A 14,187-nucleotide genomic window follows, 5' to 3' on the forward strand; every position below is an offset into this window, starting at 1 on the left:
CTGTTTTCTGTGCAAACTAAACATTGTGCGAGAATTAAAGGTATCAAGATATATTAACGCAATTGTCGACAGTTTCACTATTGTGAAACTTTCAGAATTCTGTCTGCATTGCTGTTTAGACTATTTAGATGATATCACAGTAACCAAAATACGGAAAGATTACAGCACTTGTAATAGGTAAACCCAGGTAAATAAAATAGACATTAGATTGTAGACACTATTTTAATTTTTTTATTACTTTTACAATGATTTTAAATACAATTTTTATGTGTAATGCAAACTATGAGTGCAAACCTAGCATGACTTTATTTTATCTATTCCAGTATGAACCATTTCTTTATATAGGGAGGCTAGGTTTTTCTTAAATTATTGATATATATATCTAATATAAAACCAGTTTGTTTTCTTAATTGTTTAATATTAATGAGTGCATCTTGCTTGTCTTTAGACCTTGTATTATTTGTACGGCAAAAAATTGCAATTAACACATCATCCTTTTGGTTGCTGAGGCAAAAATTATAGAACAGTTTCTGTGCGCAACTAAAGTTTTTACTTAAACCATTCTTAAAATTTCTATAAAATAACTGTTGACCACAATCGCACATATCTTCAATATCTGACCACTCTTCAACAGTCAGGCCAAATAAAAGTCCTACTGTTTTTCCTTTTACAACACAAGTTATTTGTCCTGATGTGTCTGTTACTTGAAGAACAGCTGTGGATGATACCTTATCGGGCTCGTATCGGTTTATCTTAACCGATTCTAGGGCATAATCGCACAATAAGCCCCAACTTTCTTTGTGCAACTGCAAACGACGACATTCTGTGAGTTTTATTGGAGCCACAGTTTCAAAGAAGGATCTGTTATCTTTAACCGCAATATTTCTTTTCATTACCTACCATTATTATAATATATTTTTGGGTTTAATGTATTATTTACATCCACTTACTAGTATTCTTAGCATTAAACAGCTTGGTGTAACAATAACAATTAATAAAGTTAGTTTAGTTTTAATTTTTATCCCCTAACAACTCTAACAACTAAGGTTTTAACCGCATTTTATTTTGACAGTAGTGCAGTGCTGCCAACTGATTTCCTCAAAAAAGGTATGGTAATCACTTTTAATTAACCACGGGTAACATTGAAATACTTGACTAAATAATTTCATCTATACAAATATTTGGTCCATGCCCGGGCTGGGCAGAGGGTGAAAGGGGGCTGGGCCTCGTCAAGTGTCAATGTCAGTGAACTGTCAAGTGCTAAAAGTAAAAGATAGTTGTCGGACTCGGACTGTAACCTCAAATTTCAAGATTATTTTGTGTTCAAAGAATTATTTATATTTGAATTATATAATAGTGTTTATATGTGGACGTATACAATTTATTATTTAAGTATGCAATTCTGTACAGTATAGAACGAAAGAGGCTCAAGGAGCAAAAGAAAAGAGTTGAGATGAGAATTGGTTGGATTCACAAACTTGTGAACAAATGGCCTGGAAAGAAAACGTTTGGAATGTATAGATTTCTTCCCATGTTCTTTGTACTGGGAGCAGCGTTGGAATACTCTATGATCAACTGGAGGGTTGGCGAGGTAAATTTTTACAATACATTTAAGAAGCGACAAGCAAAAGATATTGTTGAAGATAAAATAAGAAAGTATTCTGCTATATAAAATGCCTGCTGGTGTAACATGGGGTCAATATATAACATTTTCAATAACTGCCTTGTTAACTATGTTGTCAGGCTCACAAATTGTTCATCTATACTATAAGCCTTTAGTAGACCTTAATAAATATATAAATAAAGAGTTGGAGAGCTACCCAGAAAATGTTCAGCAGAAAATTAGACAGGAGCTCAAAGAGGAGGGTGTACTGAAGTAGAGTAGTATCTTATTAATTACATGGTCCTTAGTTGTATAGACTTAATAAATTATAATCATGTAAGTACTTTACTTTGTTTTATTTAAGTTATCTGATTTTGATGAAACTGATCTAAAGCATACAATTTTGCGCGCACAGTTTATCTTATTTAAAGCTATGGATAAAATATCTATTAATATGTTACTAGCTGTTGCTCTTATTGAGCAGGACAAGTAAAATTGTAACTACCTAGCATCCTACCTGTACCAATATTGATAAAATGTGGGAATATACATAGTACTGTTTTCTGGAAACTTTCTCTAATTTTTGCATGATACACATAATTAATATTATTGATGATGTGGCTTAGCCTGCGTGGATTTAGGACAAATAAATAAAAGATGTATATAATAGATGTTTAAATTAATTTAATAATAATTTGGTATTTTACTTTGAAACATATTTACAATCATTTTACAATTTATTTGATATCCATACATATTACTATATCCTACTTTAATCTAAAACTAGTTTATGATACAAATAGTTATACTATTTATCAACTTCTTTTATGAGTATTTTTAATTGAACAATATTATAAGATTATTCATATCATAATTTGTACTGAAACCGAATATGTTATTTGTATCAAATTTATCTAACATGACATAATGGCTGCAATGTTTTTACAGTATTATTTTTTATTATTTATAATAGTCTGAGGAAAATAGGAATAATGATAAGGGAAAGCTGCTTACAGCTTTCTCTTATCATTTTTGAAATCAGATATTTATGTGAATGTATAATATTATATAACCTTGAGTTGATTAACTGAGCACATCTCTTGTTATTTATTCTATTTTCAGATTCCATTTAACAGCCCATTTGCAAAATTTTGCAACTTGAAAACTATTTAAAAACATAATTTATTTTTAAAATGCCATAATTTATTTTTTTGTAAATGCTTTGATTGAAGCCTAGTATTGCTTTACTGCCATCTCATTTTCGGTGCACTACATCAACATTTTTGCTTCATTTCCATTCAGTGTATAGGTAATCTTTTATATATTTTGTATTGATAATATTCTGTAAAATAATAATTTTGTATTGATTCTTGATGGCCTCAATATATTATACATTAATTATTATTAATACTTAATACAGTCAATTACAAACTTATAGGGGTAGATTATATTTATCATCATCATCACTGGCTCATTTCTGTGCACATGTCTCCTCCCAGAAAGATAAGAGTTTCGGCATAGTCCATCATACTGGCCAAGTGTGGATTGGCATACTCCATGCACCTTTGAGAACAATATGGAGAACACTCAGGAATGCAGGTTTCCACATGCAAGCAAGTGATATTTAACTGCTTAACATGCACATAACCCTGAAAGGTGCGTGCCTGGGCTCGAACCCCCGACCTCGCAAATAGGATTACTATTATTTTTTTAATGTATAAAATTTGTTTCAAACAATACTAAGTCTGCCAGCAACATCGTCTTTGCTTAACCAAGTGGTTCAACCTCAATCTAAAGTAAGACACAGTTACTCGGTAGATGTCTACTAAGGTAGATATGTATTTATGTAGCTACGTAAATACATATCTACCACTATCACTTTAAATTCACTCACTCTAAACTTTTATTATACATAAAACTTAACAAATCTTACAAGCTACATTAAAATACATAACAGTGGTTGAACATTATTTTGCAGTCTTTTGTGGTGTTTAAGTCAGCTTGAGGAGTTGGTGATGGTTCGTTTGATCCACTCAATGTGGGAGGTTACTGCGTCGTATATACGAGGTCGTCCGAGTCCAATTTTCGAGCATGCAATCCGCCATCCACTGACTCCAATCAAAGACCAGTGTTTTGATTTTTCATCAAAGCACATCATTGAACTTCCAGCATATTCTTCTTCCTATAAATTAACGCTTTTTTAGAATGCATTAGATAAAATATAAATTAAATTCCTATTATAAATAATATTCATTATGATCAATCCATCGTCGGCTCATTACTGAGCACGGGTTACTCTGAGAATGAGAAGGGTGTGGGCAAAGTCCACTACGAGCAGATTGGCAGACTTGACTTTGAGATCATTTCGAAAAAACTCAGACATGTAGGTTTCCTTAAGATGTGAATCATTATTATTTAAGGTCAGGTGGGGTAAGAGGGACGCGGGGGGAAGAGAAACTGTACCTAGTAAAAAGAAAACTATAACGGCGAGCTCTATGGTCACTACGTTGATATAACAGTATTAGGCGTAGTTCATATATTCTTGGATATATGGCGCTACAACACGGCAGATAAGCGAGTAAAAGAGAGAAAAAAAAATCAGTTGTCAAACTAAAAAAACCAAGACCTAGCGGCGTTCCTTGTTTGTGTTATTAAAATATTAAAAACATCAGTTTTGCGGTTGATTGCTATGGTAAGTGTAATTATTACGTTTAATCTTTATTTTCTACGTATTGTATTGTTTGTAGTGTGTGTTTTTAGTGCTTTTTCGATGTCAATAAAAACATAACCTTCAAAATGGCAAGCTGGGAAAGAGGAACGGCTGTACTAGGTTAAGAGAAACATATGTTCCTCTTTCCCGGTTTCAGGGGTAACAAACATTTTTAAAATCCACTAAAATACCGGCTGACTTTTAAGTGCTGGCCAAGATTTGTAGGATAAACCTACCTATGAATATGAACAACTTTTTCTAAATAAAAAGTCAGCTGTCCCATACAAAAGTATCGATCAGTTGTGACCAAAATGTATGAAATACTTAGTAGATTTTTTTTTTCGAGTACGAAAGTTGGTCCCATACAAAAGGTTAAGGTTTATCCTACAAATTTTGGCCAAGACTTAAAAAGTCAGCCGGTATAACACGTTCCGTAAATAGACATGATTTGTTTAACTGTTTATTTGTTACAGAAAAAGCAAAATGCCTCGAGCTTACGAAAAAAAGACCGATAGAAGTTCTTACCCGAAAGAAAAACTATTAGAAGTAGTTAGGGCCGTTAAAAGTGGCGCTTTGTCAGGTTATGCAGCCTCAAAACATTATGTTATAGTTATATTTCAAAACATTATGTTATAGTTTCACTACGAATGTTATTGTTTGTGACAGTATTTTTGTTGTGATACATTGTTGTTTACAATTACGCGTATAGGCCAAAGTGAGAAAAGTTCAAAATTGTTAGAAGTTTGTTTTGTTTCTTACGAGTTAATTTTTTAAATTGTAATTAAGTAAAGAAATTTACTAAAACCATATCTGTTTTTAGAATACATTTCTATCCCAACTATTCCGACCAATATTATAAATGCGAAAGTCTGTCTTTCTGTCTGTCTGTCTGTCTGTCTGTATGTCTGTCTGTCTGTCTGTTGCGTTTCCACGCCTAAACCACTGAACCAATCTTAAGAAATTTGGAAGGTAGGTAGCTTGACACCCGGGGCTAGGGGCATAGGCTTCATTTTAACCGATCACGGGACACTAAAGGGGGTTCATGTTTTGAAAAATTGTGCCAAGCGCGATATAACCAAAACGCGGACGAAGTCGCGGGCGGCGGGCGAAAGCTATTTTTAATACGTTCATTTAATACCAGAAAAAGTTTAGCACCTCTGACCTTACCTATATGTTCCTGTTACCCCAAATTTCGTTTTTGTATGCTGTCAGCCTAAATAAGACCTTATTTTAAACGAGGTAAGGTTTTCATTCCCTTAACTCAAAAAAATAATTTAATACATGCTATATAAACACTTAAAAACACGAGTTATTACTTAAAAGTATCGAGTGTTCCTCTTACCCCAAATCTCGGGTAAGAGGAACATTTTTATGACCTAGCTTTGTTGCTAAATTGTGCCGTAATTATACGAACAATCTAGTTCTGTATCAAAAAAAATGTTAGTATATTTCAAAAGCGAAGATTTGTTTCAATTAATATCGAAATAAATGTATAATTTTGATAGCTGAAGGCCAAAATGTTCACAAACCAGTAAAGTATGTTTCTCTTACCCCACTTGACCTTATTTAATTGCTAAAAATGCTTAAAAAGTTGCGTGGCCAGGCTCGAATCCTCCGACCCTAATATTATTATAAGTCAATTATTAAAATAAATCAACTTTAGAAACTAAGCTAAGTCCTAAGGGCCCAAAAGCATAAAGTGTTAAGAATGTAAATATCAGGTTTGCTTCGAATTTTTTTTCGAGAACCTAGTATACAATAAATAACTTACGTCACAATCGTCTTGGTCATATAACGGCTCGGCACATATTCCATTTCCAGTCGCTATGCTGACATTTTCACATGTGTTCATTGCCGTTGGCACAACATGTACTCTTTGTAACTGATCCCTGTTTCTTGTCCAACCAAGTGTATTGCAGATGCTTTGCTCATCTATCTTAAGGCCGTCGTCGGGCAGGCAAGCGGGGCGTACGAAGTCGGTCATCTCGACTGGCTCTTCTAGTCGTACCATGGCCAGCATGCTGCCCTCCACGGGCGAGCGCACCATGCCCACGATGCGCCGCTCCTGTTGCCAAGGCGTAGTGCTCTGAATGCGTACACTGCCTAATCTAGCTGTCCACTCTGCTTTTGGTTGACCCTACAAGAGTGAAAAAAGGTACATAAAATAAACTCTATTTAAAAAAAACAATTAAAAAACTCGAGTGTCTTGCTAAAAACGAACTAATAAAAGGTTTAAAAAAATCACATTTGAAAATGGCGCCATACAGCCGCGATATTGAATTTTTTAGAAGAGAAAATGAGGAGATTCGTAAGAGAACCAAAGTAACCCAACTTAGCTCAGCGGCTTCGATGCTTAAATGGCAATGGGTAGGGCACATAGTTGGAAAACTCTAAGGGTGAGATTTATAGAGCGTATTTTGACTTTGCTTTGAGTTAAGATAGAGTTAAAACAAGACAGATTTATGTGAGTGATATACATGTCTCGTTTTAACTCTGTCTTAAGTCTAAGCAAAGTCTGAGTGCGGTCTATTGATAGATCTCATCCTAAGACGTCGGGGTCCCAAGGTCTAGCAAGAGTGGCAACCTCGTACCGGACAGCGCAGTGTTAGAAACCCCCTCCGCTGGGTGGACAGACGACACCAAAAGGTCGCAGGATACCTCTAGATTCAGGCGGCGCAAGACCGTGGCGTATGGAAGTCCTTATACAAGAGACATGGCCAGCAGTGACTAAATTGGTTTTGCTTGCGTATGGTCTTAGTAGCTGTAACTTCGATATTTATGTGCGCTATAAATGTGTTTTTGCGTGCATTACGCGACACTGGACGGGTGCAAAACTAATTAACTATGTTACTGAAAGAAAGAAAGAAAAAACGTTTATATTTGAAAGCTTGGTCACACATTACCAGTTATACCTACGGGTGAGGTTATCCCGGCGCCTCTAATACTTGAGCATTCAAGTCAAAAGACCTCAAGCAGAAGAAGCGCCGGAATAAACTGGCATGTGTGTGTGTTAAGCTATGTTATATTAGTTTCCTCCAACAGCGGTGCCGTTTTTAAACGGACGCAATATGATGACCGCAAAAAGACGGCTGTAAACATGTGGAGTGTTCGAGACTGCATTGACCGTTTTAATACGGTGAACAGACCACAAAGTATGTGTTAATGGTTGAAAATGGACGAACTTGATTAGCGTTACTCGTATATTTGGAAGATGAACAATCATCAGAAGACGAAAATAGTCTAGTCTTTATGTTTTACATTATATAGCATCATGAACCCGCACAAAATCAATTAAAATTTCATCATCCTCGCTGGTCCAGTTGATGAAACTCATTTTGAACAATAAATATTTTAAAATGGCACGCAAATTAATATTACGCTTGAAAATACCTTCACCGCTATGAAAAAAACGTTGACAGACACTTCGGCACCGACAAGACGGCCGTCATGCAAATGGCGGTACCGCTTTTTGACGTTACGGTGTCAATTACCGTTATCTAGGAAACCGCGCCATATTGTTTACATAGACAACGTTCTAGTGACGTCATTCCCCGCTGTATTACGGCCGCTACATGATGGCACCGCTTTTGGAGGAAACCAGAGCTTTACTGCTTGTACGTCTATCAGTTGATGGTGACGATTAGTATGGATTATGTAGGTGGGTACCTGGAAACAGGATGCCGTAGTGATAAGCCAGGCGGGATGGATGAGCACGGCGTCGCAGGCGTGCACGTGCGTGCGGAACAGCGCGGCGTGCCACGGCCAGTCGCCCGGCCGCGCGCCCCGCGGCAGCCCCTCCACCCCCTGCGCTGTGCGCCCGCCGCGCGCTGACGCCAAACCGCATTCTAAAAACAAACACAATGTTTATGTATAGTACTTACTATTATATTATTCTGTGGTATAAGTATGTTTGTCGCAGGGAAATGGCATAAACCGATGTTTGAAGGAGATATTAAAACGACAACTCAATTAGTGCATGTCACTAAACAAATCTAGCTATGTAATAGAATACTGAGCACCTGATAATATTACCCAACAGAACCTACGGCCAACTCCCGGCTTATGCCATTTCGCTGCAACATGTAGACGGATAAACGCATAACACAAAAATACAAATAAGTATATTTATTTTATTTGTTTATTCATGTACCAATACCACAGAATAATATAATAGTCCAATACCATAAAACTAAAAATTAAAAACACGACTGCCCTGCCATTTTAAATATTTTCAAAAAAATTATAGCCAGTGTCACTCAGGATGACGTAAGAATTCTAACGATACCCCATACATCCAAATCCATTCAGGCATTTAGAAGTTAGGTAGAATGAAGAAATCGACATACATACATGTGGTCTGAAAACATTACACTCCATCTTTTGGGCAGTCATGTACAAAAGAGCACTTAAACAAATTTCGACCAGGACAGTGCTAAATATTGAGAATTTTACAAGTAAAAGACTTCAACGCGAGTAAAGCTGGCATAAAGTAAACAGGTATACTTAGGTGTTGAATCGAAGGCTTATTTTTGTAAGTGCGATGACACATTTTCATGGCTCTGTAGTCTGTAACTCTGTATACGTACCTAACTGATCGCAGACAATCTTGATGACTCTCCGTTGTGGACAGTCTGTTTTAATAAATGCAATTTCTGGCGCTGAAGGGTCGACTATTTGTACATATTCAGGGATGTCTCTTCTTGCTCTTTCATGTAAGGTATCTTCAGTGGTGTCTTCTTCGAGCTCTTCCTCTCCATCAGGCACCGCCTCCGCGGATACAGCAGTTCTATGTTTTGAAAATATGTGGATTTGTAATTAAGTATCTCGTAAGTATTAATATTTACCAGTAAAATATCAGTTCAATGACATGAACTATTTTGTAACTAGCTGTCTTGTATTTTGTAGCTGATCATCAACCTGTTGCCGGCTCACTACTGAGAACGGGTCTCTATAGGCCATAGTCTACCATGCTGGCCAAGTGCGGATTGGCAGACTTATCACACACCTTCGAGAACATTATAGAGAACACGTTACTCAGGCATTCAGGTTTTCTAACGATGTTTTCCACCATTGTTAAAGCTAGTGATATTTAATTGCTTAAAACGCAAATAACATCAAAAAGTTAGTGGTTCGTGCCCGGGATCGCACCCCGTATCCCCGACTAAATGTAAATGATATTATAAAAGAGCGTGGATTTGACCTGCAGCGTGCTCCAGCAATGCGCGGGACTTCAATTACTGTTATACGTGGCATAATATTATAAATAGGTATAGCAAATCTTTGAAAAGAGCAACCGACGAGTTTCTTGCTGGTTCTCGGTAGGAAATGCATTCCGAACCAGTGGTAGATGCTTTTGACGATCCAAAAGTACTTAGGTACTTGTAAGTCTATTTGAATAAAAATATTTTGAATTTTGAACTAGGAGACCGATGTCTTAAAACCACTAGCAAATCGCTGTTTTGCTGTAAATAAAGGGAATTTCATACTTGAAAGTAAGCGCAGTGCAGAGCGAGGTGGCGAGGCTCATGAGCGCTTGCTTGTCGGCCTCGTAGGGCGCGGCGCACACCTTGCCAACGCGGCCGCGCTCCGCCCACACCGCGTAGCCGGCGCGACTCCGCACTGCGCCCAGCGTCGACTCCGCTGTCTCACGCTTCCACGATGCCAAGGAACGGGTCACCCATACTGGTACATAATGAGAATTGTTCACATAGGCAACCTTTAGGTAGTAGTTATCTTGGAAACATATACCTAGTAGGTAGGTACTGTCGTATGTAAAAAAGGAGTATGACGACCACTATCCTGTCCGTCGTGGACAGGAGATCCCAGTAATTGGGATCATATTATGCTCACCCGTTAGGTAGGTACCTATCTCTGATAAATAGATACTGTTATAGGAAGCAACAAAAAAGGTTCATTCCACAACACGGACCTACTTAACCCGTGTCGCATGCGTAGGTACTTATACCTACATCCAAGGCTGCCTGTAGATCGTAAGTACCTAACCGTTTAATACACTATATATTAAGCGGTTAAGTACTTGTTATATATCGATTTTGTTGGGTGGCTTAATTTTATTGCACGCCAGTTTTGATTAGGTAGTAGGTAATTATTAATATGTGTCTTACAGCAACCAGCTTCATCACTGCCATCGGCGCAATCGGGAGTGCCATCGCAGCGCAGATGTGCAGGAAGGCAGCGCGGCAACAGAGCGCAGCGCAGAGCGCCGAGCCCCGCCGCCGCGCAGTGCGCGCAGCTGCGCTCGTCCGACGCGTCCGCGCAGTCCGGCACCGCGTCGCAGGCGCGCCTGGACAGGGCAACACGTTGTAGACCACCCATGCAATCTGTTTTAAACAATAAGGCATATACTTATTAAAAAATAACTTCCCTTGATAGGTACCACAAAATAAAAAGTGATAGAAGTTACGATGCGTGTAAAGTAAACTAAACATTCCATATTTTCTATTAGACTGAACCCTGAATCCGAATGCTCAATGTAGAAAAACATCTCAGAGTATTTTGACGTATTTTTTTATACACAAACACATAACTACTTACAATTATAATAAAACGTGCCATTTTATAGCCCCGGCTACACATTCCGTCTTACTTGAGAGCCCACCTGTACAAGCCAGTTTGCGCAGTTAAGTAAGTGCATGTGGACGACAACACGGTATCCTGCACAGTTCCAAAACCTGCTAAAAATTGGACTACGCAGTTCTCGGTTTTGACTGTGCAGTTTTAACTGCGTAGGCAAGATGGAGCGTGTAGCCGGAGCGTAAGATTTGGTTAATCAAATAGGTAAAATCAGCGCTGTAAGCAGAAGATATTAACTCTGTGGCAGACTACTGCCGTGCCGTACTAATCAAGGAATATACTACTCTTTAACGAGAGGTACTAATCGTGCCTCGATGCTGCGTCGACTGGTTAATCGGGGACCTACCTGGTTCGGTTAGACAAGAGCCTGGGCCGAAGTAGTCGGGGAAGCGCGAGCAGTCAAAGTGCGGTCGCAGTCGGTCCGGCAGCCGCGCGCCGCAGCCCGCGTGAAACGCGCGGCAATACGCGTGGCACGGCCTCACCAGCCTGTCTTCATCGCAGCGAGGTTGAAGCATTTGGCATACGAAATCCTAGAAAATGATTTCATGAAGCTTTTAAAATATCACTGCTAAAAGTTTGAATCATGATTCATAATGATATAGTATATATAGAAAAATCGGTCAAGTGTGAGTAGCACTCGTACGCGAAGGGTTCCGTACCATCGAACAAGAAATAACCTTTTTTTTTCTTTTTTTTTCATGGCGATCCTCTTGCTATAGCGGCATTATTGTTATTTGTTGGGGTTATATTTTGTTGCTATAGCGGCAATAGAAACACACACCGTGTAAAAATTTCAACTTTCTACCTATTTCGGTTCACGAGATACAACCCGCTGACAGACGGACGGACGGACAGTGGAGGCTTGGTAATAGGGTCCCGTTGGCACCCTTCGGGTACGGAACTCTAAAAACGTAACGAGGAAAAGTGACTTACCGTTGTCACGGTTAAGGTTGACAACTACAACAACAGGAGAACAAAACATTTTTATTTAAATAAACTTGCAAGAGCTTTTGAACCGTAAAAAAAAAAAAATATACCACTGGTTCAGAATACCGTTCCTATCGAGAAGAACCAGCAAGAAACTTGGCGGTTGTTCTTTTCAAATGTTCAATTCACAATTATATTACTATCCCATATTGTATAAGCAATTGCAGCCCCACGCATTGCTGGAGCGAGTCAAATCCACTCTAAACATACCAACTTACTTCAAATTCTTCTTTTGTGTCTCACATTTAATTAATTTTATGATATGTCTGGCTTGTTTATGCCTACTAGGTACATGGCATGCTAGGTTAGCTACATGGGTACCAGCCACCAGGTAAGTAGGTAGATATTAATTAAAGTGTCAATATACAGAAATAAATAGGTATCATGGTATCATACTTAGTTCAATATCCAACAAGTGTCAAAACTGGGTTATACAAAATAAAAAGATTCATTCTCTACGAAAATGTGGAAAAACGAAAAAATATGTACCTGCGCTAGATACGAGCATTCTGCATCTAATAGCTCTCTAAAAGCGACGAGATCGCGTAGCATGGCTTCTTTGGAAGAGTGCCCCACTAGGTTTGGATACGTTGTAATGTTGTATGGTAGATGTGAGCACAGGGTCAAAGTCAAAGGAGAACATTCTCGGAGATCCTCTTCGATTTCGAACGCCACAACTTCAGTTGTTGATATCTCTGTGATTGGTGAATCACCTTCTTTTAAAGCCTGTGATGATATTATTGAGCTTTCCTGCAACAGAAATTGATACTTATACAGATAAAAAGCGGCAATATTGGTTAAGACGTCGGATTCGTATTCGGAGAGTACCTCTAACTTTTCAGAGTCATGTGTTTTAAGCAATTAAATATCATTTGATTGAACGGTAAAGGAAAACATCGTGAGGAAACCTGCATGCCTGAGAGTTCTCCATAATGCTCTCAAAGGTGAGTTAAGTCTGCCAATTCGCACATGGCTAGCGTGGTAAGAGTAAGAATATGGTTAAACCCTTCTCATTCTGAGAGGAGACCCGTGCTCAGTAGTGAACCGGCGATATGTCGATGATGATGATGATGATGATTGATACAATATCCTAAAACCCTTTTTTTACTTCGGGTGCCGGTCGCTCGAATAAAACTGTAATCAAATCGTATGTTTAGATAAAGTTAGGTACCTCAATATGCAGTGTTGCTGGAAGCACGCCTAATCTTTGGAAGTAGGGTGCTTGAAGTTCCCGCGTCAGTACGGTGGATACTTCGGCGGTGGTGACGCCCGTAAAAATAGGTTCGAATGATACTTCGAAATGTATTCGAGTACCTTTTTCGACGCTGCAAATAGAATAACAAGTGTAAATTAAAAATTTATAACACCCCCGACAAGTGAAGGTTACAGTAACTAACTAGAAATGAACTGATAACTTTCAAACGGCAGAACCGATTTTCTTGGATTATAGCTAAGAACACTCTCGATCAAGCCACCTTTCAAACGAAAAACTAAATTAAAATCGGTTCATTGGTTTAGGAGCTACGATGCCACAGACAGATACACAGTTACACACGTCAAACTTATACATGTCGGTTTCCTATTGGGGGTCTGGGGTCCGATTCTAGGCACGCATCTCTAACTTTTCGGAGTTATGTGCATTTTAAGCAATTAAATATCAGTTTCTTTAACGGTGAAGGAAAACATCGTAAGGAAACCTGCATGCGTGAGAGTTCCTAATGTTCTAGGTGTGCAAAGTCTACCAATCCGCACTTGGCTAGCGTGGTATGGCCGAAACCCTACCTGGGGTACCCATTCTGAGATACCAGTGGCCAATAGTGGGCCGGTGATGGGCTGGTGATAATGCCGAAGAAATAGAGAAAGTAGGTAATGAAACTGTCAAGACAGCATTGTTGAAGGCGAACATGAAACAAAATTGTTGTCTAAATGGTAGAACTTCGATGAAATGATACAAAAACATATTAATAAATAGAAATGCCTAGTTTTCTGAAGGCGATTTAATTATTTTATTTGTTATGGAACCGCCAACGGAAGAGACAATGATGAATTAACCACACACATTAATATGATCCTTTGGTTTGTTATTTGTGGCTTAACCTACATGGACAAGGAATTGTAATATGAGCTTCACATTGAGAAACATAAAATCATATTATTTACTCGTCATAGGTCATTAATTAAACCTATTAAAACGTTCAACTAAACGTCTTTCATCTATACTAATATTATAAAGAGGAAACCTTTGTATTTTTGTATGTTTGTATTGAATAGGTTCAAAAACTACTGGACCGAT

At 38.2% G+C, this 14,187-nt stretch overlaps 3 protein-coding genes and 1 long non-coding RNA gene across 5 annotated transcripts in view; 3 read left to right on the top strand and 1 right to left on the bottom strand.

Annotated features, from left to right (window-relative positions):
* The first annotated feature begins 1,258 nt into the window (after positions 1–1,258).
* LOC123880838 (small integral membrane protein 4) lies at positions 1,259–1,813 on the top strand. Its single transcript, XM_045929181.1, has one exon. The coding sequence runs from the start codon at positions 1,454–1,456 to the stop codon at positions 1,670–1,672; it is 219 nt and encodes a 72-aa protein (XP_045785137.1). The 5' UTR covers positions 1,259–1,453; the 3' UTR covers positions 1,673–1,813.
* Positions 1,674–1,946, top strand: LOC123880839 (protein brawnin). Its single transcript, XM_045929182.1, has one exon. It carries the CDS (start codon positions 1,674–1,676, stop codon positions 1,878–1,880), a length of 207 nt encoding a protein of 68 aa, XP_045785138.1. The 3' UTR covers positions 1,881–1,946.
* Positions 1,947–3,195: 1,249 nt separating this feature from the next.
* The window catches only part of LOC123880824 (atrial natriuretic peptide-converting enzyme), a 29,963-nt gene continuing 18,971 nt past the window's right edge, over positions 3,196–14,187 (bottom strand). The window contains exons 4-13 of one of the 2 annotated variants that reach the window (XM_045929154.1): positions 13,066–13,219; positions 12,384–12,644; positions 11,841–11,864; positions 11,254–11,437; positions 10,439–10,654; positions 9,800–9,995; positions 8,900–9,099; positions 7,980–8,158; positions 6,085–6,450; positions 3,196–3,785 (exon numbers count right to left, since the gene is read on the bottom strand). In XM_045929154.1, coding sequence (XP_045785110.1) covers positions 3,600–3,785; positions 6,085–6,450; positions 7,980–8,158; positions 8,900–9,099; positions 9,800–9,995; positions 10,439–10,654; positions 11,254–11,437; positions 11,841–11,864; positions 12,384–12,644; positions 13,066–13,219 — 1,966 coding nt within the window. In that variant the 3' untranslated portion in view covers positions 3,196–3,599. The remainder of the gene's footprint in view (positions 3,786–6,084; positions 6,451–7,979; positions 8,159–8,899; positions 9,100–9,799; positions 9,996–10,438; positions 10,655–11,253; positions 11,438–11,840; positions 11,865–12,383; positions 12,645–13,065; positions 13,220–14,187) is intronic. The other variant, XM_045929155.1, reaches the window with a different exon arrangement.
* Positions 4,017–4,837, top strand: LOC123880841. The gene is made up of 2 exons (XR_006799358.1): positions 4,017–4,295; positions 4,787–4,837. It is a non-coding gene; the product is annotated as an uncharacterized LOC123880841 (long non-coding RNA).

The sequence above is a fragment of the Maniola jurtina genome, chromosome 3 (genome assembly GCF_905333055.1).
Source record: "Maniola jurtina chromosome 3, ilManJurt1.1, whole genome shotgun sequence".
Taxonomy (NCBI): domain Eukaryota; kingdom Metazoa; phylum Arthropoda; class Insecta; order Lepidoptera; family Nymphalidae; genus Maniola; species Maniola jurtina.